We start from the raw sequence: 26328 nt of genomic DNA, 5'->3' as shown, positions 1-26328 counted from the left end.
ACAACCAAAAACACACGCTACTCTCTTTCAACGCAGCCGTGCTCTAACTTGTAATGAACAGAAGCGAGAGAGGCGCATCAGCCTGAGAAACTGGCCATCAGCCAATCAGCGTAGGCTTTTCCTACCCGACTTGGCAGTGGATGGTACGTAGACGATGTCAAGCGAACCAATCAGAACGCTCATTCAACCTCACACTTATTATATTAACGTAGTCGTTTGAAACCCGGGCACAAAATTTGAAGCATGTGATTGTCATTCACAGTTATATTGGCAATAGCATTCGCACTGCGACTCGTCGCCGCTTGCAGTACCTCAATTCCGACGGGGGCCAGTGGAAGTTCTTGAAAATCGGGAAAATATAGTGTTATATGTATATTAATTAATTGCTTTGAAATAGTACCAAGTGTAATCAAATAATTCGGTGTTTAAATTAAATATAATACAAATACAAATATAAATATGAAAACGAATAGAATTCGTATTTGTATCCGAATATGAAACAAAAGTGTAAATACGATAAATAGGTTCTATAAATTCAGTGCTTAAAATGCTCTTTTAACACAATATAACAAAAGGAACAAGTCTAATTTCTCAAATATAAACAAAGCCGTGCTGCTCATGTCACAAAATTATATGACAATAAAGGATTGACAAGTACACATATATGAACATACTTTATCCTGGCGCGGCACTACCAAGAGACCATCTGCGTGAATTGTGCAAATCGCTGCATGTATTCGTACCCGCCCGCAGCGAACTCGGCGAACTCTGAAAAGAGCACGATTTGAGTTGGATTTCGAATTCATTTTTGAATGCCATACAAAAAAAAAAAACTCAAAAAAACTAAACAACAAGATTAACCAACAAGCATCAGTAGTCAGACGCTGGTGCGTTTATTATATCAATTAGATTTGGTAATTATGTTCACGCTGCAACCAAACCCGGCCAGCTTAGGCACAGTACCATGGTCAGCAGGAGCGCTGATTGAGCGACTGCCATCGCTGGAGGACCACAAAGGTTAGTGCAGTATCATTTAGATTATAAAAATTCATTCAGCAGAATAAGAACAAAAAAAAGTTCTCTCTCGGGTCGGTCGTGCTCGATTTAAAGTTTCCTAATAGATATTGCCTGAAAGCCATGGAATTCTCAGAATGTTTTTTTTTCTGGCCTTTAGCTCTTGTATTACTATTGTACTATGTATCTGTATTCCTACGGTTTATTTTCTTCGATTTATACAGCAAAATTGTATCCAATTTTATTTGGTCTAGCTCGAGTTAGAGAAGGAAATGGCGACAAACGATCTGTTGCCCCTGCAGCCTAGTAAAACCAATAGTTATCTAACTTAAGATTTAATATTATGTAAGGTGGAAAAGCACGCCTGTGCACAGGTTACACATGTAGAAAAAATAAAGTCCTCGCAAAATTAATAATAAAACAACAGTTTTCCAGTTTTTTTAACCGTTACCCATAGGGTAGAAGGGTATTATAACTTTGTGCCGGCAGGAAATGTATGTAACAGGTACACCCGACCCTATAAAGTATATATATTCTTGGTCAGCGTCAACAGCCTAGACGATCTAGCCATGTTCGTTTGTCCGTAAGAAACACTGGATTTCAGAAACTATAAGAGATAGAGATATAATTTGTTATGTTTGCACGCATATCAAGTTTGCTTCAAAATTCAATAAAATCGAATATCAAGCGTAATTTTCAAGCTAGAGTCGCAACTTTTGGTATATACAGTAATAATTATAGTAATTGTGATTCCTGAAATTTGGTTGAGGTCAGATAAAATTGTCGAAGTAATTAAAGAAATAGTTGCTTTGACTGACAATGTAGTACCGTTCCGTCTATGGTATATTTTGAACGTGGTACTATATGGATACACCAAATATATTTTTAGTATTTTGTAATATTTTGAGAATAACAATACTTTGCTTTTATTCAAAATGGGTAGCGGGTATCTCACAGTCGAGGACACTCGACTTCAGCTTTCTTACTTGTTTTTTTTTATCTAGCCTTAGACTGACAGTTTTTCATATTCATTTTGCTCGCAAAGTTAGAAAACTCATGGGAAAAGTTATTCATTCAAATTTTTAAAATGCTTTTATTTTACAAATTGAATTTTTTATAAATGGTTCAGCGAGTTTTTAATCAATAATAATCTGAGAAATCTAAAAGTTTCAAAATCTTTATTGCTTATCAAATAATTAATGATTAATGTTGAAAATGCTTCAAACGTTTTTTGGATTATTGTTTAGCCGATTTTTTTTTAAATTTTTTTTTGGGGAAATTTGACGAAAATAAGAATAGCATAAATTACAATATTCTCGTGAGAATCGTTAAATTAAAGGATGGATTTCGGTCATTCGGGTTAATTACGTCTGTCGTTGGGCTAAAAGAAAAGGTCTACAATTTCTGACCTACAAGCCAAAATGGTGGACCTCAAAATATTTTTTGCATGTCTCCGATAGTGCAATTATTATTAACATTGTCTTATAGAAATCAAATAAAGTGCCTGAATTCCCATGTAAAAATGCTAGTTTTAATCGAGATGGCCGTCAAATGGGATTGCAGTCAGTCCAGATGGTTGATTAAAATAAAAATATAAAAAAAAAGTTTGTTGGGTGCTCATGCGAAAAAAACCTAAGTTAACTTATAACGGCACAGGTATGGATCTCAACTGGTCTATGCTCCGCCGATCGTAGGAGCAGCTGGTACTCCCTACCTACTTACCTACCTTATGTATAGTAATAAAAGTCCTACTTTTGGGTCTTGGAGCTACTCAGGCGAGAAACTGGACATCCTATCCTTATCCTTAAAGAAATGGTTAGAAAGCAATAAAGCCATCGATTTTATGCATTGCACGGAGTCTATATTATATAAATATCTCATTGAATGCCAAGTATATCCTAGTTGGGTAAATCAAACATTTTGGGGAATCGCATTGGTGTTTTGGTTGAAAATTGCTATGAGAGCATGTCATGACAAGGACAGCCTTGCTCAGGCGAGGCCCACGTGTTTTTGTCAATAAGGGATTCTTATCCATATGTATCAAGTATTTATACTAATAGACACTTTTAAAATTTCCAAATTTTACACAATTTTTCTACTAAAACAAAAAAAGCATATTATCCCAATTTAAATTTTAATACATTAGGCGAGAACTAAAGTATATAAAAACATGTAAGAAGGATACAATCGAGTGTGCCTGACGGTGGGATACTCGCTACCCATTTTTAATAAAAGCAAAACATTGTGGTATTATTCTTGAAATAAACCAAATTATTATACCACAAAAATACTAAAATGTACCAAATGCTACATATATATAGTATAGTTCATATTATACTAAAGATTGTGAAATATACTAGATTGTCAGCCACAGTAACTAAGACCCATAGTAAATAGACGTTTTTTCCCATACAAAAGTAATTCTTAAATAGCTTTTACAGTTTTTATCTAATCCAAATTCTGTACCAAAAATCGTGGCTCTATCTTTAAAATTACGATATTTATTCGATTTTTGTTAATTTACGGTGCAGAAGTGGGCGTGTCAAAAATTTAAAACAATTTTTATGTTCAAACATAACAAGTGCTATGGGAAAATAATTATTATATTAATCTCTTATAGTCTCTTAGATCCAGTGTTTCATACGGAAATACGGACGCTGATAGAGAATATAGTTACTTTATGGGGTCGGAGATGATTGCTTCTATATGGCATATACATTTCCTGCCGGCACAAATATATAATACCCTCTACTCTATGGGTGGCGGGTATAATAAGGATTCTTGCTTATTCCTTATTATAGCTACAGTCGAGTGTGTTTGATTGTGTGATACCCGTTACACTTAAAATATACCATAGAGTGCAAAATATACCAGATTGTCAGCCAAAACAACTAAGACCCCTAGTATGTAGTCGTTTTCCCCATACCAAAATTTTTCAATATCTTCGACATTTTTTATCTGATCGCATTGAATCTTTTAGGAGTCATAAAGATATTAATGTATTTACAATTCTAGCTATAGCATTGGAGTTCTTTTCCGAATTTTGTCGATTTGTGGGGACGTAAGTGGGCGTGGCCCAAATTTAAAACAAGCTGCCTGCAAACATAACAAGTGATTGCCTCTGACTGGTACATACAATTCCTGCAGGTACCAAGCTTTAATACCCTTTTATACTATGGGTATAAAAAAAATGTTGAAACATTTTCCACCTTAACCATTAATTATTTAATAAACAAAAAATAAAAAAAATGGTCCAATTCTTAATTTCGTAACTTTAGGTCGACATCTCATATTCCTGACTTAAGATTAAAGATTATTTATTTGATGATATAAGATATACAATTTATGGTTTATAATAGTACAAAATACCGTTTCTTTTAAATTTGATGAATAAGTATTAATGATATATACGTATGTATGAATAAAAACATATAAACTATTTAAAATGTAGTAAGTAGTTGAAATGGCAAATGAACTATATGGATTTTGTGATCCTGATATTCTGTTTACTCTGCTCTCTTTTCTCTTTCTTATTTTCTTATAGACAATGTTCTTGCTATGAGAAATTTGCCGTGTTTGGGTGTCGCTAGTACTCCCGGATTAAGCGGAATGGTGGCAAAGGCAACTGCTGCTGGGATGGAAACCGCTGATGGAACCACTGGCACAGTACCACAGCAACCACATACCACATCATCGTACTTTGCAACAACTTATTACCACTTAACTGATGATGAATGTATGTCTCCACTTTCAACTTTCCGCTTTTACCTCGACTTCCACCCCCTTCATACGTTATACGTTCATACGAACTAACGTTCGTACATATTATGTATCTACATTTATGCAGATTAGTTAATGCATATAATGCCAAAAGATTTTACAAAGTTCAATTTGATTTGAACCTAAGAGAAAATATCAGCCTAGCTTTCCAATTAAATACGTACATACATACAAATATATATATTCCGTCAAGTCAATGTGTATGGGTCAATAGATACGCGTAGTAGGCGTCGACCAAAATCAGAATCGAAGACACTATATCTAAGTAATTTTTATTTTTACTTTGAAACTGTCTAATATACTGTTATCACTATAAGAATCATTGAATATATGTATTTGAAAACTGTCCTCCGAATCTTTCCATAAACAGCTATGGTCATGGGTGATAAAGTCGAATCTTTAATGGTACGATAGTCAATTAGAAAGTATTTTGGGTCAATGCTAAACACAAATATATATGGTTTCATGCTGAATTTTTTTTTTTATTTTTTCGTAGAACGATTTTTATAAGAAAAAATATAAAAAAAATATAATATAAAAATTAAATATTAATTTCTGTTTTTTAAAGTAGTAGTATTTACTCCTTTTGTAAATGGGTCATTTGGATTAAGCTATTGAAGAGATATTAAACACACTAATTAAGTCATTTGCTTTTTTACAGTAACATTGGAGTTACTCCTCAGATATTGTCTTTGTTCCATGGCACGAATGAAAATAAAGTGAGAAATTTGGTATATTGCGATAAGTTCGCCACTAATTATGTGCAAGATAGATCAAATTCATTGTTATATTGTAAAATAGATGTGACTGGCTTTTTGGACCGAACACAATCACATTTAAGAACACAACGTAAATGGGTCCAAAGCAAAAATTCTGTCCATTCAGTGGCAAGTTCGAACGAACAATACGTGCGGATTGTCATAGCCTAAACAATCACAGCAAACAAAATGCTACTGAAAATCAGTTGATCACTCTCTCCCCTCTTCCGTTGTCGATGCACAGCACATTCTTTTTGATCCTCACTGGCTTTGCCGCTTTGTTCCGGCTAGCAGTCACCCGCTGTGTTGTTAAGTACTCTTACTCTCAGTTCGCAGCTCTCGGCTCTCGGCTTTTGTGTGTGATATGCTAGGTGTGTATATGTGAATCAATACAATTATATTCCACCTATAATAATGATCTTGAAGGATCTCTATTGTTCTGTTCGTTTTCGTGTCGTTACAAATGAAAACAATTAAAAACGATGTCGATAAAAGCCGAAGTCGATGGAAAAACACAAACAAAAGTTTCTCCCTATCTTACTCTCATTGTTTTGTTGATTTTTATATTTTCTACTTGAGTAAAACAACAAATTCCAATACGCCAAACAGCGCTCTCATTCTTTTAACACTTGGAAACCCAAATGAGCCTCCTTAGCGGATTTTCATTGTTCCTTTAATTCCCGGTTCCTAGTGGTAGGTTCTCCCCTCAACAATCCAATCGTCTGAAAGGGAGACAGTGGGAGAAAGCAAGAGAGAGAGCGAGAGAGATATAGCAAATAAATAGCCAGAACTCTGTCCACTAAACTGTATTGTTCGCCAACTCTGATTTTTGTTGCTTTTACATTGTTAATCCCATTTGGAAAGATGTTTTCCACTTTTGTTCGTCTTGTTAATTTTGGTAAATCATCGCATTATAACATTTTATTCTTCTATTCAAATATGTTCATGAATGTGTATATTCGTAGCATATGTGTGCGTAAAATGTGCGTATAAATGATGTAAATCACAATTAGAACGATAGGGAATCGTTATAAAAAGCTTCTATGCATAGTATTAAATCAAAATCAATTTGGAATGTTGTTATTTTTATGGATATACAAATTTGAATCTTGAATAAGGACCCGGATCTTAATCTTTCCCCTTTCATTTAAAAAAAAATATATATTTTATTATATTATTAATTATATAGGCAGATATTTATCGGCAAATTTAAACAAGAGTGCGACATATCAAACCATCTAAGGAATAAATATTTTTGAATACATTAAATTTATATTACATATTATATTTTCCGATATTCACAAAATTCCATAAATATTAATTATTGCTATAGCAATTATGTATTTAATAGCAACTGCATACATGTGCACAATATAAAATGCTCCCAAATAATTACTATTTTTCACTAAATATTTATTATATTTCTGCTTAACAGTCGCAGCAGTATGAATTCACAAAGCATTCTGGGATATAAGATGAATTGTAGCTTTCAATTTCGCAGCATTTTATTTATATTTACACAAAAAAAAAATTCAAAATCAATAATATATGACGTCAAAATCAAATCAAGAAGTTAATTTCAAAATTCTACAAAAGTCTAGAGGCGGCTATAGGAGAAAGATATACAATTTTTGTTCGACAGAACAAGTTTCTTCTTGATTTTGGCCGTCCACTTCTGTCTCACAAATCGAAAAAAATGGATCAACTAGTGTAAATTTAAAGCACTTCATATAATAATAACTACAGTAATTAGGATTCCTGGTAAATTTTGCACTTTGAGTCTTGTTTTAAGAAACATGTACAAAATTCTTAAATTTAAAAGATATTCCATCTTATACCCTGAGTTCTAATCCTAAAACGTGGTTAATGAACGAAATCTTCCTTCATTTAAGATTGGATAGATAGGATCGAAAAGTTCTTAAATCAAGATTAGCAATCTACTTTTAAATATATTTTTTTCTTAAATTTGTGGAAAAATTTATTGTCCACTACTCGAACTCCAAAGTAATGAAAAGTTACACATATATCTATATGTTATACTGTTTTGTTGCTGTGGTCAGTTTTATTGACAAGTACTCAAACGGGTTGTCTAGTGATCCCGTTGTCGTAGGGATTAGGCCATGCCTACTTTACTATTTATCTTCTTTTTTATGCAGACCATAGATAACAGGGAATAATTGACAGATATTTCTATGCTCCATTGGCTACAAGTAAGAATTAAATTGATACGCAGATTCCAAGAAATTTGTATTGAAATCTATGCTTGATTGAGTTTTGGAGTGCTGAAGTCGTTTGTACAGATTGTCTGAAATTATTAGCTTAGTGTAATTTAAGCAACAGTCGGACAAAACCAAAGATGTTATTTTTAAAATACTGGAAAATCAAATGTGGAAATCTTTTTTTTTTTAATACTCACAGACTGTGAATTATTTTAGATTTTTAAAATTAAATTATTGAAATAATAATAATCATTATAATTATAATTCATTACTGAATTTCGAATATTTCAGGCCACAGTGGAGTCAATCAATTGGGCGGAGTATTTGTTGGTGGACGGCCATTACCCGATTCGACTCGACAAAAAATTGTCGAGTTAGCTCATTCCGGAGCTCGACCGTGTGATATATCTCGCATCCTACAAGTCTCTAATGGATGCGTTAGCAAAATTTTGGGCAGGTGAGTATATTACAAGAGTGTCCTATTCTCAGGATATCAAACAAACACCACCTATTAACAATAAAAGCATACCCTATTATTTATAAAATATACTAAATATTTTATAATGTTCAAAAAACTTAATTTCATATACCAATAGTAGTTTCCAAATACTACCGAAAAGTGCTAAACATTCTTACTAGGGCTCTTAGTTGCTTTAGCCGACAATCTGGTATATTGTGCCGTCTATGGTATATTTTGAATGGTGTACTATATCGATATGCTAAACATACCATTTGTTATATTTTCGAGCACATTTTATATATTGGAGCACACTCGACTGTAACTTTCTTACTTGTTTTAATTTTATACTTGCTATAAGTAAAAAAAAAAAAAACAAGTAAGAAAGTTACAGTCGAGTGTGCTCGACTCTGAGATACCCGCTATTATAGCTCTATCTCTTATAGTCTCTGAGATTCAGTGTTTTATACGGACGGACGGACAGACGGACATGGCTATATCGTCTCTTGTTGACGCTGATCAAGAATATATATTCTTTATAGGGTCGGAGATGCCTCCTTCTACCTGTTACATATATTTCCTGCCGGCACAAAGTTATAATACCCTTCTACCCTATGGGTAGCGGGTATAAAAACAACAAGAGACAGAATATTCTTTTGCTATACCTTGTGTCTTTTGAAGAAATGTCGTTTTTTTTAGTGAAAAAAGATATATGACTTGATGAACATTCAGTTGCGATAAGTTCAAAAATAGTATCGCACGCAACATTTTTTTGCTAGATAATTAGCTATGCACTAAATTATTATTATTATTAATGTATGACTTTTTGATTTCAGATATTACGAAACAGGGTATTCGACCACGGGCTATTGGAGGCTCTAAGCCAAGGGTCGCCACCGCTGAGGTTGTTAGTAAAATTTCCCAGTACAAACGAGAATGTCCTAGCATATTTGCTTGGGAGATTCGAGATAGATTATTACAGGAAAATGTTTGCTCAAATGATAACATTCCAAGTGTAAGTAAACATAAATTTTCGCGTAATTCTTACATATTCATATGTATGTACATATGTATAAAAGATAAGATTGATTGGGTATTTTTTCCAATAATATTCATTTTTGTTGTATTGTTTCATTTTTGGTAATTTACCGATGAACGAACTTGAGTAAAAAAATGCACCAGAAAATTTCTTAGTTATTTTTTAATTAATGAGCTTTTTAGCAAAGAACACAGAATGAAATTCCAAATTCATGGTTTGCGGGTCAATGGCACACTAATGTATTTAGTATTTTAATAGCAATATTTATATACATATTCTCACTTTAAAAATCAGTTTGAGTTGGTGAGTGCTTAGTTTAAACAGAGACTTCTGTTATCATGCTAATATTTTATAGACTTACACCATCAACTTATTTTGCATGTTAATATACTAGAAATATTATAATTTAAAAAAAGTTATTTTTCCACAACTTTTTAGTTTATCGGAAGTACAAAGCCTACCTGTCTTCAAACCACTTTATTATGTTACTTAAGATACGAGTGGTATCTACTTCCTAGTTTACCTACAATTGTACGCACATCAACTTCTTATGACAGGCAAACACTTTTTTGTATACATATTTAAATAAAGAACGAAGAAACAATTGAAATTCCTCTATTTGGAATATTTTGTATGAGATAGTAATTTGTATGTAATTTTTTGCTATATTTTAGAAATCACATTATGCTTACCAATTTTGATCGCCATTTAAATCTTTTGAATTGTTTGCTCCATTTTTCTGCCTCTTTCTTTTTATTTCCACTTTTACTTAGCATTGCGATAATTTTCTTTTATTGTATAAGTACGAAAGAAAAAAATTGAATTGTGACAGTGATGCCAATGGTCTGCATTGAATATTTTCCCCATTGACAGTTGTGTGTGGAAAATGTGTTCATTCAAATGGAAAAGAAATCTTTTATGTACATTAAGCGACAAAAAGGGAAATCAGTGCTAGAAATATATATGAAAAACGCACAATATTAAATAAATACAAACCATGCCCCGTGCCATGTACATACATACATACATACAAACCTAAGCAAGTCAGGCTGCTACCACAAGCGTTAGGCGTTGAAATTCACGCGTAAGGGGATATTACAATTTTTGGTTTGGTTTGTAACTCAAAACAGAAACAGAAGCAGTAGCAACAGAATGGATGGGACGATTGAACGACAATAGACCTTTGACGGACTTTTGTAATGGGGTGGGATGAAATGGAATGAGATAGGACGCGATGCTCTGAAATTGTGGTACATGCGTTAAGGGGAGCAGCCGTTATTGCTAGAATAGTTCGATATGCTGCTTATGATGTGATATTTTGAAAGTTCACCAGTTACGTGTAAAACAAGGAAAATCCTATAATGTCGAAATATCTTTTTAAGCTTTATGTCGAAAAGTAACAAAAAAAAAAAAAAACTATATTTTGTAAGAAAGCTTAGTACGTTTTATGTTTATGTTATAATAAAGTGAATAATATTAAATGATCGGTGTTAAAGTTCGAGTGTTTGTTCCGTATGCCCGCTAAAAGCTAAAAATCAAGTACGAAATAATATATGGGTAATTTTCTGGCGAAAAATATTATTTTCAGTGAAAAAAAACATAAACTCAAACAATTAAAAAAAAGTAAATGTTAATCTTATAGCTGTGGAAGAGGATTTTGAAATTTATTCTTAGCTCTAATTAAAGCTATAAAGCTCATCTTGATTTAAAATAAAAAGATGTTTGGGTATACATATGCTTTTTTACTTTAAGAGCGATATTTTCGCCTGGGAATTACCTATATGGACTTAAACACAAATGAACATTTTTTTTTTATTTGCAAAAGTGCAATTTTTTCCAAAATCGATCTTTAAAAAATACATTTACGGTAGTGTACACAACTACATAACTATAAATACATATGCATAAGTGTACTTATATGTGTGTACGCACAGACGTTCACACAAATAATAGTTATGCCGCCCATTTTATTTTCAGACTGAATTTTATATACCAAGCGTAGGTTTTCGTTCCCTTGAAACGACATTCTGACTAATTTTTCCAGTCAACTGCACTTTTCCCTGTTGTTCTTACTCGTTCATTTGTGTGTGTTTGCTCGTTTTTTACTTTCATTCCTTTTTCTTTTCATTTTTTGTTAGATTTTGCTGTTGTTGTTTTTCCGTTGCCTTTACTGCTGCTTCGTAATTTTTGCTTTTTAAATTAATTCCAAAAACGTTGTCATGCGCAGGCATTGCCCTTAAAATAATAATGGAACCCAAATTAAAAAAAAGCGGCAACCGAAAGAAACTGTCTTTCCGCGTCGGAGTAAATTTGACGCGAAAGATTTTAGCTTTGCTATTCGACGATAATATTCAAATTTTGTGACAAGTAGTATGTATGTACATATGTGTATTAAAATTATAAGGTACAAATTCGCCATTATATGTAGTTCCCGTAGGGGTTGGCCGTCTAACACTAACGGTATAATACTAGTAGTATATTGTACATACATATGTACATACATCCAAAAATAGATCGACAACTTGCTGAACATTGAACAATTACTAAACTCCTCAGGGAGTCCGAAGTTCGATTCACTAGATTTAACAAATATAACTTAAATGATGTTAGCAGAATACTGTTTACATGACAACAAAAGTTAAATACAAGCACCGATAAATTTGATAAATTACATAATCTTAGATAATAATTTCTTGTGATTTCAGGTATCATCTATAAACCGCGTTTTACGAAACTTGGCGGCACAAAAAGAGCAACAAAGTAGTGGATCGAGCCAGAGCATCAGTTCGAATAGCAATCCCAACCCAAGCCGAAATGGAACACCTAATACCGTTATAGTTAGTGGACTGTCGAGCAGCGCCGGGTCAAGCTCTACAAACGATCTGATACAAACAGCGACACCACTAAATTCATCGGAGAGCGGTGGGGCTAGTAACTCTGGAGAGGGTAGCGAACAAGAGTCGATTTATGAAAAGCTCCGTTTGCTAAACACTCAAAACGGCTCGGTATTAGACGTTCAGTGCCAGAGTCAGGGTCAGCTTATTACAAGCATGCCACACCATTTCAGTCCCATTTCCCCCCATGTGAATCACTCGCTACAACAACCCCATGGACACAATCCACAGCAGGGCTGGCCACCTCGTCATTATTCTACTGGATCTTGGTATACATCTCCTCCGAATAACAGCCAAAGTGCTACTTCATCAGAAGTTATAGCGTCTACAACTGGATATAATAATGTCCCTACAACGGTTCCTTGTCATTCTCTAAGCCCTCGAACTGATCTTATAGATATCGGGGCGCCAAATGTCCATTTGAGTAACTGTTCTATCACCGAAGACGATGCCATACTTAAAAAAGGTAAGATTTTTCAAAGTATTATTCATATTAGTGTTTTGATGTGGTCGAGAGTGTAATTTCTCATTTATTATTTCTCTTGCAAAATAAAACAAAGATATTAAACGAGTTAAGATCTTACTTAAGTGTGCACTTACCAGGAATTGTGTATTAAAGAAAGAAAGCTATGAAGAAAAAGAGATCAAATAAAATTCTTAATAAACTTCAACAGCCCATAATGACCGTCTGTATGCCCGTCCGTCCGTATGAAACACTGTCTTATTGTCTCACGAGACATTGTTTGTTTTCGACAGTATTATTATGGTTGCACGCAGTTTTTGCCACCCCCACTTCCGTTCCCGTGAATTGAAATCTACAGTCGAGTTAACACGACTGTAAGATAACCGCTGCCCATTTTGAATAAAAGCAAAACAGTGCGGTATTATTCTTATAATATACCGAATGCTATTTTTAGTATATTTATGAAGTTTTACATTCGATATATACGATAGATGTATAAATATACCAGATTGTCAGCCAAAGCAGCTTGGACACCATTGCAGTAGGCATAATTCGCCATACAAAAGTTTTTCTTTAATAACTTCTAAAAATTTTATCCGATCGCAACAAAATTCAGAGTAATCATAAGTACTATAGTTATTCGAGTATTATCAATTGGCGGGGGCGGAAGGGGCTGATAGATACATTTCGTGACGGCACAAAGTTATAAATCCCTTCTACTCTATGGGTAGCGGGTATACAAATCTAATAGCGATCGTAATTTTAAAGCAGGGATGGTAACTAATGTGATTTGGTTGCAATCATATAACAATATAAGTAATTTAAGAAATATTATTATACATATGCCAAAAAACGACTGCTGCTGACAGGTTTTAATTGCTCTGGCTGACAATGTGGTGTATATATATACTCTATATACACCATATATATATATATATATATATATATATATATATATATCTCTATACTCTATGGTTTTATATTAAAAGTACCAAATATAGTTTAGGTATATTTTTGCATAGTTTTAAGAGTTTGCTCTTATTGAAAGAATATACTTTATAAGTTTTAGTTACTTAAAACTAACTAACATTGTCAATTGAAAAGTGGGGTATAAAAACATAAATGTTCTGTGTGAGTTAGTAACCTAAACTTAGCGATAAAATTCTTTCGTAGTATGGGACAATCAAAAAGTGTGTGTTTGGTCACGTGCTATTCATATTTACGCATGTACGACAATTTTTTATACTCATCCAAGCGTCGACCGACTGCGTAGTCGATGCGAAAATCAAGTAAAGTAAACGTTGAATGACGTTGCTTAAGAAGGAGGAACAGATAATTCATTTTAGTGTGTGAGAGCGTATGCAAATGTATAGAAAAATACATAATATGCACGGAAATACTAAAAACGATTTCGTAGTACTCTACCTTCAGCTATTCTTGCATGAGGTCAATCGTGCGAATATTGGATATAAGTAAATCACTGTCACTGGTTGTAACGTTAATGTCGTTTTCATAATTAAATACAATTCTATTCATATAAGCGATACATCGCTGTCTGCCCGTGATAAATATGGAATGCTATTTTTCTTTTTGTTTGTTTATTAACATAGTTCAATATTATGATAACCACACAAAATTGTACAAAATATTTAGATATATACCTACATACATATGAGTTAGTTATAACTGAATTAGAATTACAATTACATGAAATCGCCAACTATAAAATTTGTTTAACGACTTCAATACAAGATTAGATATATAACTTCTTATATAAGCGTCAATATGTACAAAAAACGAAACGAGATTGTTGTATGTATATTTACTCAGGCTCTTATAATTAGTTTAACCTCATCAACACAAAGATTCTGGTGAACCAAATCTCTGTGGGTAAATTTCAACCGCGTGTTTGTGTGCAAGGCAGCTACTGTATCTGTATAATCCGCAATCTGTAGCCTTCGGCAACACGGTAACGGGAGTTTGCTGTCGTACTTGACAAGGTCTTCCCTAAACCGTGTAGTTGGTTTAATACGATTTACAGACTCATTTTACAGGCGATGACACTTCATTAAACGCCAAACCATTGGGGGGATGTAACCATAGTCGCAAGGGTTGTGCTGGATGGAGTGAAACCGAGTGTGGAGAGTATGGAGTACGGTTATAAAGCGTTCAGGGCATAGTGATGATGGGGTGCATAAATAGAAAAAGAACAAAAAAATACATATTTATAAAATCGTATAGCTTTGAAATCCTCATACCACAATTATCGCCTTATCAGTTTGTATTTCTAATATATTCCACCATGGACGAATGTCGCTCTCTAGCTTCAGTTGTCTTTTATTCTCATGCTCTCTTGTTTAATCTTCCATACTCCCTTATATCATCGACGCTATCTTTTACTTCATGTCGTTGTTGTTGTTGGCTGTCACATTGCAGTTTATTTGGCAAGTGACATGTTCCCTGAACTGGACTTCGTTGGGCCCTGCAAGAACCTGCGGCATGTCTCAGAGCTATCAACATCTATTTGCTCTGTCAGATTCACTAATACTCACTGCCAGTTACACACACACAGACACATTTAAATACATGAATGAAAAGTGACAAGCTGAGATCCAAATGTTGTGGCCTGCGGCATTTTTGATGTGCATGCGAATCTTAATAATAATATTGATGTTAATGTTACTTGATATTTGTATGTAGCTCTCAATGCTTCATATGCTCATAACGTTTCATATGGCATGTAATCGTGTTTATTAAAAACTTTATTGTACTTACAAATAGTTTGCTATCTTACTATCTTAGACTTTCAGTCGCTTAGCTTGAAAACATTAGACATTTTATGTATTTTTATTTTCAATTTCCCTATTTACAGAGCTCGATGGCCAACATTCAGACGAAACAGTCTCCGGGGAAGGAGATAATTCAAACGGTGACACATCCAATACTGGAACTACGGAAGATGATCATGCCAGAATGATACTAAAAAGAAAATTACAAAGAAATCGTACATCATTTTCAAATGAACAGATTGACAGTTTAGAAAAAGGTAATTTTATTTTGCAAAAAAGAAACATTTAAAACCAAATCAACCACAACTCTTGCATCGTGCTATGCTGAACAACTTCTTTTAAAAACTTTAATCGTATGAGAGATTTCATAATTCGAAATTTTTTGCCAGAATAATACGTAAAATGTGAATAGCAATTAAATGATGCCCTCTTCAAAATCAAACAAAAAATGTTTTTAAATATATTCTCATATGTGTCTTTGTTGACAGTGTAAAGTCCAGGCATTAGCGTTTTATATCCTGCTAATCTGTTAACTGTGTCAGTGGCCTCATTCGACCTGCTGATAACGCATATGCGCAGACATATTTATATTATATATATGTACATATGCGCCTTTTGAATTCTTGGATGATTTTAATTTATGTATTTTTATATCATACGGTATTTCTAGCTTTGAGATATTTAGATACAAAATATCGTGTAGTTAAACATACATTTTTAACAATACTTGATCTGATCAACGATGACATCGATGGTATCTTTTTCGACATAAAAAGTGAAATTAAATTTGCACTCTGGCATCTTACTTACCTCACTTCTTTCTTGAAGCATCCACACATATGTGTGGGAAGTAATTTTTATACATTCACAATAAACTGGCGAATATTTAGAGCTATTTAGAGCAAAAGGGTCAATAAATACTACAATTTTTTTTGTATTAATTTATTCATATAGAAATAATAATAATAATAATAATATATATGACAAATTCAAAACTCCCAATTTTTTTTTTAATTTGCTTAACAATTATGGTCAAATGCAATGTAACTGCGAATGACAAATTTTATGGTGATGTGTATACATGTTTTGTAAAAACAAAAGATGAATTAATACAAATATTGTAAAAATGTGATCATTCCCGTATAATGTGCTTTTCGGAACACACTAACTAAAAATTAAATATCAACGACCTAGAAAAAATTTCAATGCACAATTATGACGATTTCGAAAACAACTCTATCTCAGCATCTAAATTCTCCCAAAGTTGTATTTCGGTTGAAATTTTATTGGCTTTGACTTCTGCAGCAAACCTGAATACATATTGGAAAATAAAAATGTTCTTTGTTTTAATTTCAGAGTTTGAAAGAACTCATTATCCAGATGTCTTTGCCCGTGAGCGATTAGCTGGGAAAATTGGATTACCCGAAGCGAGAATTCAAGTCTGGTTTTCAAATCGGCGTGCAAAGTGGCGTCGAGAAGAAAAGCTAAGGAACCAACGTCGAACTCCAAGCTCGACGGGCACTAATGCAACACCGTCTACTTCGTCAGCAACAGTTTCTATTACAGACAGTCCCAATAGTATAGTTGGCTGTTCTCCTCTTTTGGTTGCTTCCAGTAGCAGTAAGTAAATCCTAATAAGCACCATCATAACATTTTTTACAATAATAGTGTAGAATTTAATGTGGAACATCCATCGAAATTTTAATTTTACCTATTAATATATATTATTCTGCAGATTTGTAAATCTCTCAAAGCAAACCGTACATGCTACAGAGTTTTGAGAGGAGTTTCATTCATTATTCGGAGTTTTTTTTAAAAAAAAGTGAAATCAAAAAAATAAAAATGTTTCCCGGCTTCGAAAACACAATGGCTCGAGATAATTTCTGATATTTGATTGTTTTAAGTGTGATATCCATTTATTATCGTTGTATTTTATAAATTAAATACTTTTAAAACGTGATCATTATTTCAATACATAAAAAATAATTTGTTTTCTCTTATAAAAAGGGAAGTAGTCTGGCGGCACTATCTTATAATTTTAAACTGACCCGATTGCCTGTGAATATTTGCTTACATTTCGGCAGAATTCAAATGCATTTTGTATCAATTAAATTAATTGAATTTCGATCTTTTTGTTGCAGAAGAGTTTATTATTTTCAACTTATAAAATAAAAGGCTTAAAGAAAAAACGTATGAAATCTCTCAATAATCTGTGGCACTTACAGCTTTATTTGGGAGATTTCCAAATCTCCACGAGTCGAAATAGCTAGCGATGTTTGTGGCACTCCCGTATGTAAGGAAAAAAGCCCGCTACCCATAGGGTATAAGGCTATTATAAATTTGTGCCTGCAGGAATGTATGTAACAGGTAGAAGGAGGCATCTCCGAGTATTTATTGATCAACGTCAACAGCAGAGACGATGTCCGTCTGTTTAAAATTTTTGCCATGCCTACTTCCGCCCCCGCAAATCAACAAAAATCGAATAACAAGCGAAATTTTAAAGCTAGAGCTGAATTTTGGTATATACAATAACTCTAGTAATTGTGATTCCTGAAAATTTGGTTGCGATCAGATAAAAATTGTAGAAGTTATTAAAGTAATTCCTTTGTATGGGCAAAAACGCCTACTTACTAGGGGTCTTAGTTGCTTTGGCTGACAATCTGGTACATTGTGCCGTCTATGGTATATTTTGAATGGTGTACTATATCGACATACCAAACATGCCATTTGGTATATTTTTAGTATTTTTTTAGTATTACGGTATATTTTGAAAATAATACTCGCAATATTTTGCCTTTATTAAAAATGGGTTTCTTGTTTTTTATTATTTCATTCATTATTATTTATGTATTTTAGTACATAAGTTGCTCTTCACCTAAGTACCTTGTGATAGACGACAATTTCAATTTCACTTTACCATTGAGGCAGCATAATCCAACAATTTTTTTGAATTTTCCATTTTTTTTTAATTTTCAAAATTTTTCAAGTTTTTAATTTCTGAAATTTTGCCGATTCTTAAACTTTTTCAATTTTCTAAAAAAAAACCATTCATTATTTTATTTATTTATTATTTATTTATTTTTAGTTTTTTTTTATTATTTAAGATTCGATCGTCTTGCTCGCGGCATTGCTGACTGTAGACAAATGTATAAATACATAATATCATACATAAATGTATGATACGTTAGGCTCACATCCTACTTACTGTTATTCATTACCATAAGTACAGCCATTTCGGTGCAGTATAAATTGCTCTGTCGAACGGGATAAAAAGTATCCTATGTCCGTCTCCTGGCTCTAAGCTACCTCCCTACCAATTTTCACTCAAATCTGTTCTTGATTTATAAGTGCACAAACATTACACGACTTTCATTCTGTACATATTTCATATTTAATAAAAAATAATTTCTTGCTTTAAATTGTATTAGACACTTCCATTTTGCGTACGTTCGCCACCGCACGTTTTTTGCAAATATTATAAAAATTAAAACTCGATAAGCCACATAATTTACACTAACCAAAGAGCTAAACAAATGCTATCGAAAAGCAAAAAAAAAAGTTTCAGGAACCTTTTGTTTTCAATTTTATTTTTAATTTAAAGCGTACGAACGTGGAAATGCCCATATACAATAATAACTATAGTCTTTGTGATTCCTGAAAATTTTGTTGCGATAAGGTAAAAATTGTCAAAGTTATTTTAGAAATACTTTTGTATGGGCAAAAACACATAATTACTTGGGGTCTTAGTTGTTTTGGCTGACAATCTGGTATATTTACCACATCATTATTCCAAATATGCCATTTGGCTCACCTTTTAGCATTTTGTAGTATATTATTTCGGTATATTTTTACAAAAGTTCAGCAATATTTTGTTTTTATTTAAAATGGGTAACGGGTATCTCGCAGTCGAACACACTCGACTGTAGCTTTCTTACTTGTTTATTTTATACTAGTAAGTTTTTCAAATAATTTCGTCAACATTTTTATACATGATTGAGATCAAAACCTTCTGATGTTGCGTTAATAGCCCCATCAGTCAATAGCTCCAATAATCCATGAATCGATCTAATTAAATAGTAATTTTATTAATCTCTATGAAATATTCAGGTGGTCTAAATGCTGTAGTGTCACCACATCCCATATCGACACCAACAGGCGGAGCGGAGACTTCCGAAGCGCACATTTCAACTTCTGGATGCGCCCCACATGCTCGAACTGGAACTCATGGCATTGATGCATGTCGTTTAAATGAAGATGTCGAGGGCTCTACATGTTCACCGGGAGTTGGAGCTAATCAACATCATCACGTTGCTCACACACTCGTCCAATCAATATCACCGCGCATTAATTTTAATAACGGCTTCAGTAACTCAATGAGTGCCGTGTATTCGAGTATGCATCATAATACTTTATCGATGAGTGACGGATATGGGTATGTAGAAAGTTCTAGTTCTCACTATAATTCTACTGCGTCTCTACATATCGTGTACTCGATTTATTTCAAAATCTGTATAATATAAGTATCATCGGCTACAGTCCCTTATGTACTGCAATCCAAACGTTACGTTGCTTTATTTCAGTTGGAAGATAGCATGGGCTCTTCGTGCGTCCGTATAGGATGTAGTTTTAGGACAGAATTACATATTGATAAAATTAACCACAATTCGTTCTAAGATACCAAAAAGTAGTAGCAGAAGTAACAAGGACAACGATGAGCACGAGCGTATTTCGTTGCGCTGTGCTTTCGTTTGTATGTATCTATGCGTCTATATATCGACATGCTCGCCTATATTGCTGTATATGTATATGCACGTGAAGTATTGCAACTGCGCGGCTAGAAACTAGCGCAACTCAATTTTGTTTTGCTGAGACGAAAGTCTCGAAAATTAAGACTACAACAATTGCTCGTGTCTTATACTCCGTTTCCACAGCCACTCAGTTCTTCTACGCTCGTCCAAGTCCCGTTTTGGCATTCCACAGCCGCGAACCACAGTCACAAAGTATGGGTAAATTTCTTTTAAATTTCAAAATTTTGGCGAAGATTTGGACAAAGTGGAGGAAGATCTAATGGAAAATAGGCGATAAGTTGGGGCCTTTGTAAGTAGAATTACTGACGGAAATGTAATATTTACATAAATACACTTACTTTTTACTCCTCACACATTCGTCCTTCGCAGACCTCAATGCCGCCAAATTTTCCTCGCGCAACTCAACAACAACAACATTTCTTCGTGAATGCCAATTTATGATATTGCTGTAGATTTGTTTTAGATTTTCATACATTGGTGCACTCAATGGTCAGTTGTCACATCGATAAAATATCGCGTGATTACCCAAAAAGTGTGTTAGATATTTCCGAGTTTTTATACTCGATACCCATAGGGTAGAAGGGCATTATAACTTTGTGCCGGCAGGAAATGTATGTAACAGGTAGAAGGAGGCGTCTCCGACCCTATAAAGTATATACATATATTCTTGATCAGCATCAACAGCCGAGATGATGTCTGTCCGTCTGTCCGTATGAACACCTAGATCTCGGAGACTATAAGAGATAGAGCTATAATTTTTTGTCGACAGCATTTGTTATGTTTGCACACATATCAAGTTTGTTTCAAATTTTTTCCACGCCCACTCCCGCCCCCGCAAATCAACAAAAAACGTAATTTTAATTACGTATATACAATAAGAACTATAATAATTGGGTTCCCCGATTTGGTTTGGAAATTTGATTGCGATCAGATAAAAATTGTAGAAGTTATTAATAAAAAAATACTTTTGTATTTTCAAAAACGCCTGCTACATTGTCGCCTATATTGGTATGTGTAGTTTTGATAAACACGACAACAATTGCTCGTGTCTTAGATGCTTAGTAGAGGTGGAGAACTATCGATAGTCTGCGCCATCGATAGTTATTGATAGTTTCCACAAACTATCGACTATAACAAGGAAAATCTATCGTCGATAGTTGTCGATAGTGCAGTAAAAGAAAATAATTTAATTAATTTTTGAAATAATCCATATTGTTTAAAGTATGAGAGTATGAAATTGGGTTTCCAATCTTTTAATTATTATTCAAATAATATTAATTTTTTTTTTAGGTTTACCTTAACTGCTATTTATATATTTATTTCAACCAATAATTTTGTACGCCTATTTGAAGAGATTTGTCCTGCTTTGCTGAAGACCCTCTCCGACTCTACGGAGGAAGCGGATATACAAAGAAATTTGAAAAAATATCGACCACTATCGACGATAGCTATTGACCACTATCGAGAGTGCGCGCCGCTATCGAGAGCGTGTCGTTAGTGGCCAACCATCGATACTCGCGATAGTGCCATCGATAGTTCTCCACCTCTAGTGCTTAGAGTTAAATACCGGCTTCATCATGATACAATTATACAAGGTAGTCTCGTCGGCAAAAACCTGGTACCCTGTCTATGTTAGCAATGAGTGCGAGTGAAAGAGGCACAGCGTGGTAGTGTGAACGAGACGACAATGAAATGCGCATTAACCCTTAGACGATGATATTAATATTTACATATTTTGAAGCTAATATTAATGTCTCCTTGACATATTTTTAAAATGTAAATTGTTTATGAACAATATTAATAATATATATGAGAATTCTCTAATTCTCTAAATGTTTTAATTCTATCCGTGTCTACGGCATACATTGCAAAATGTCATTTTGCACAAGGGTTAATTGCAGAAAAAAATTCGTCCGTAGACAACCTCTTGCGTCGAAAAACGCACTGACGAAAGCTTTTGCCGACGAGACTACCTTCTATAATTGTATCATGGTAGAGTACAACTACTAACCATACAATACATAGATGCGTCAAGTCATACATCCAAAAGGTATCATTAAAAACAGTATTATTGCAGCCCCAGTCGGGCCGTGCGCAGTCGGGCCGTGCGCCAGACCCACAAACCACCAGCAGAGCCAACGCGGTCCTTGTGCAAGTGCCATTTAACTGCAAGCATATAGAACGCGAGCAATTGTTGTTGTCCTCTTCTTCGAGACTTTCGTCGCGGCAAATCAAAATTGACGTGCGCTAGTAGCTGCTCGTCAGCGAGACAACTGCATGTTGCAAAACTTCATATGCATACACATACTAATATAGGCGAGCATGTAAATACATACACGCATACATAGAAACGAAAGCAGAGCGCAACGAAATACGCCCGTGCTCATCGCACCGCATTTGATCTGCGACTGAACTCAACGCTGCGCGCTGCGTTAGAACTTCGAATTTTCGAATGAGCCGAAGAGGCTCAGTGTTCGAATCGCAGCGCACGGCCCGACTGGGGCTGCAATAATACTGTTTTTAATGATACCTTTTGGATGTATGACTTGACGCTTCTACACTAGTCGGCATAATTATTTTGACGAAAAAAAAATGATTCAAATTTTTAAGTAACTTTGCAATGGTTTAATATAACTTAATGAATTTTTTTGCTGCTTTACTTGGTGCTAATACAAACTTAAAAATAATGAATTCAACATTTTATCATATGAACTTGAAAAAATATAAGCTTATGTACTTTTCAAGCGGTGGCATAAGTATTTTGACAAGTGTATTTTAATGTGAATAACAAAGTTTAAACTTAAACAAAACTAAACGGGAACAAGGTATTTAGTAAAATATATAATTTCCTTTAGTTTCAATAACTTTTTCCAGGCGTTCCGGTACTGAATCGATTAAATTTCGGATGATCTCTGGAGATATCTCTTCCCAAAGGGAAGTGACCTCAGAAATTGTCTCCTCTCTGGTTTTATTTAACGATACTGTTCTTTTACGTTTCATAAGAGACCAGATGTTTTCAATTATATTTAAATCTGGACTTTGAGGTGGCCAGTCCAAAGTGGTAACACCAACATCTTTCAAAAATGTTGTAATCATCTTAGCTTTGTGGCATGGGGCGTTATCCTGTTGCAGAATGAAGGATTGACCAATAAGCCTGTCTCCAGAAGTAAATGCATTATCATTTAAAATCCGTAAATATTGGCCTTGGTTCATCGAACCAGTGACAGGAACAAAGTCACCCAGTCCATTAAACGCTACACATCCCCAGAACATCACAGAGCCTCTACCACGGCTTACTTTTTGGCAAACGGGCCGCCTTTTCTGCCTTTGAGCCCTTGGTAATCTTACAAAAATTTTATTTTTTGATGAATTATACTCAAAGGAGCTTTCATCTGTCCATAGAACGCTCCTCCAGAACTCCTTTGGCTTATTGTCATATTCCTTTGCAAATGACAGTCTTTTGAGCTTGTTTGCTTTTGTTATATATGGGACTTCTTTGACTTTATAAGTCTTAAAATCATATTCTTTTAGTCGTCTACGAACTGTGCGCTCACTAATTGATGTCTTAGCTGACAAATTAAATTGATCTGCTGCGGATTGGGGCTTTAGTAAAACATTTTTTTTAAATTCCCGTAATAGAACTCGGTCATCGCTGAAATCTGTTTTGCGCTTAGCACCTGATCTTCTTAAATTACGCATGTCATTATGCTTTTTAAACTTTTTGATTTGGTAGTGCACAGTTTGACGCGACACATTATACTCATTGGCAATGTCTTTGACTGATATTCCAGCGTTAAACTTTGCTACCATTGAAGATCTGGTAACCAAACTTAGCTCAGCTGTTTAGCCCATGTTATTTAATAATTGTTAATAACTTTCTATTTTAATAACAAGGTTTAATATTGCTCAAAGTTAAACACAGAAGTTCTTTAATTCTCGCGTGCTTAAAAGTGTAAAAATATTTCCATAAAGATGCTGTCAAAATACTTGTGCCACGCAAAAAGCCGTTGTCTGCATGCATTCTTATCAGTAGAAAGAGAATGCAAAAGGTAAACGAAATAAAATTTGGCATGCACATAGCTAAAAATAGATTCTTTGTTTTGCGCCTCATTTTCGCACCGTTATTTGACGAATTCAAGCAAAGCTAAGTTCAATAGTCAAAAAGAGTTTCGTCAAAATAATTGTGCCGACTTGTGTATGTATTGTATGGTTAGTGGTGCAACCCTAACATTTTGTGGTGTCCGGGTTCGAGTCCCGGTCGAGGTACAAACATTTTTTTAATGGTATATACAATAATTACTATAGTAATTGTGGTGTTCGGGTTCGAGTCCCGGTCGGGAAAACAAAATTCTTTTGTGTGTTGGCTCTAGTGAAAGGTTGCAAGACCGGCATGTTATGATGCTCGGGTTCAAATATCGATTGAGAATATATGCACATTTTTTTTTTATAATATTTTGAGAATATTACCGCATTATGTTGCTTGTATTCAAAATGGGTGGCGGGTAAACACTCGACTGTAGCTTTCAAACTTTTTGTTTCTTATGGGTTTTGAATGGGGTGAACGTAACATTTGAACTGAACGGGAAGAAATAGGCTATAAGTTGGCACTGCTGATAATTTGTAAGCCCGTATGCTGGGCTTACTATATGGTTTGTGATGATAGTTTTGCAGAACGCTAGCGTAATCGATGAAGCTTATACTCATTAGATTTGAATTAAAATAAAATAAAATATGTAAATGATTTTTTTTAAGGGAAACGGATAATTTCACATGCATTTAATTGTTGTGTCGGTTATGTTTGAATTTGCAAATAATTAAAAAATTTATAAAATAATATTTTTAATTTCAGTTCCGTGACATCAATACCTACATTCAGTCATTCATCAATGGGATCCTTAGCACCACCATCACCGATTTTGCAACAGAGAGACCTGACACCACCATCCGTATCCATGTATCCGTGCCATATGCCACTACGTCCTCCGCCCTTAGCATCTCATCATAATCTTGTGGGTGTCGGTGCAGGTCTGGGAACATCTTCAAATGAAGTTGCAAATGTCAGCAGCAGTCCAAATATAGCATCAAATCCACACGGCTCGAATGGGACAAAAAGTGTTAATAATGATGTAGCTGATTACGAAGCAAATTTGACTTACGGATTGCCACCGCCTCCACTGCCAATAGCACCACCAACGGCACCAAATTCCCTTAGCATCTCTGCCGCCCACCACCCCCAAATGGAGCATCATCGCCAATCGAATTGTAGTCCCATACAAATGAGCCATGGTCAAAGTTTTGCTAACGATAGTACATCACATGCAATACCGTCATATGCACACATGAGCTACAACTATGCAGCAGCGGCTGCTGCAGCTAACAGTGTAGCACCATCGGATAGCAATCATAATAACTCACACGTTTCCGGAAAACAACAGTTTTTTGCATCTTGCTTTTATTCACCTTGGGTTTAAGATTGTTTCTTGCAAAGCAAAAGCACTATATAACTTTTTTCCATCAATTAAAGATTACATAAATAGTCTTAATATCATATGTAAAAGCATTTCATATCGGTAGAACAATTTAGCACCCAACTCACAAAACATGAAAAAAACGAATTTACATATCTCTAACTCCGTTTCTTTGTCATAAGCATGGAAGTAGTCAAATACAAATATGTAAATCTCCGCCCAATCATGCCCTCAGTCTATTCAATACTTTTGAAAAGATTAAATAATGTTAATTTAGCTAAACTTAAGACTTAAATTATTTCTGTTAATCAAATCACAGCGTTTTTTCAGGTGCACTCTTAAATTACGGGCTCAGTCTATTAATATTAATTTATCAACATGTATAATTTAAGAATACAAAATTGTATAATAAAACATCGTAAATAATAATGTGAAAGTTGATTGAGATCGCTTGCCGGATTTTCATATTTGAGGTTGGATTTGAACCATAAGTCTAGAATATAGATCATATTCTAGCAATAAATCGTAACAATATGAAATGAATGAAATATTTTATAGCGAGCCACATCCAGCTTAACTAAACGCAATTTTTCCGCGAAATTGCGTAAAAAAATAACATACTTGGTACATTCTTATAAC

General features: G+C 34.2%; 1 protein-coding gene and 1 long non-coding RNA gene across 2 annotated transcripts; one reads left to right on the top strand and one right to left on the bottom strand.

The window, feature by feature from the left end:
• The first annotated feature begins 52 nt into the window (after positions 1-52).
• On the top strand, positions 53-26328 carry LOC117573197 (paired box protein Pax-6). The gene is given in 11 exon segments (XM_052006250.1): positions 53-143; positions 213-1017; positions 4559-4750; positions 8063-8228; positions 9065-9079; positions 9081-9243; positions 11973-12627; positions 15497-15670; positions 16770-17033; positions 19521-19845; positions 25071-26328. Coding segments are annotated over 10 exon segments (2673 nt in total). The 5' UTR covers positions 53-143; positions 213-920; the 3' UTR covers positions 25693-26328.
• Positions 14375-15542, bottom strand: LOC117573198 (uncharacterized). Its single transcript, XR_004572671.2, has 4 exons — positions 15400-15542; positions 15177-15278; positions 14883-15116; positions 14375-14741 (listed from the first exon to the last, which is right to left on the bottom strand). It is a non-coding gene; the product is annotated as an uncharacterized LOC117573198 (long non-coding RNA).

This window comes from Drosophila albomicans, chromosome 4, assembly GCF_009650485.2.
Source record: "Drosophila albomicans strain 15112-1751.03 chromosome 4, ASM965048v2, whole genome shotgun sequence".
NCBI classification, from domain to species: Eukaryota; Metazoa; Arthropoda; class Insecta; order Diptera; family Drosophilidae; genus Drosophila; species Drosophila albomicans.
The sequence above is the reverse complement of the archived record's forward strand: the minus strand, read 5'-3'. Positions and strand labels throughout refer to the sequence as shown.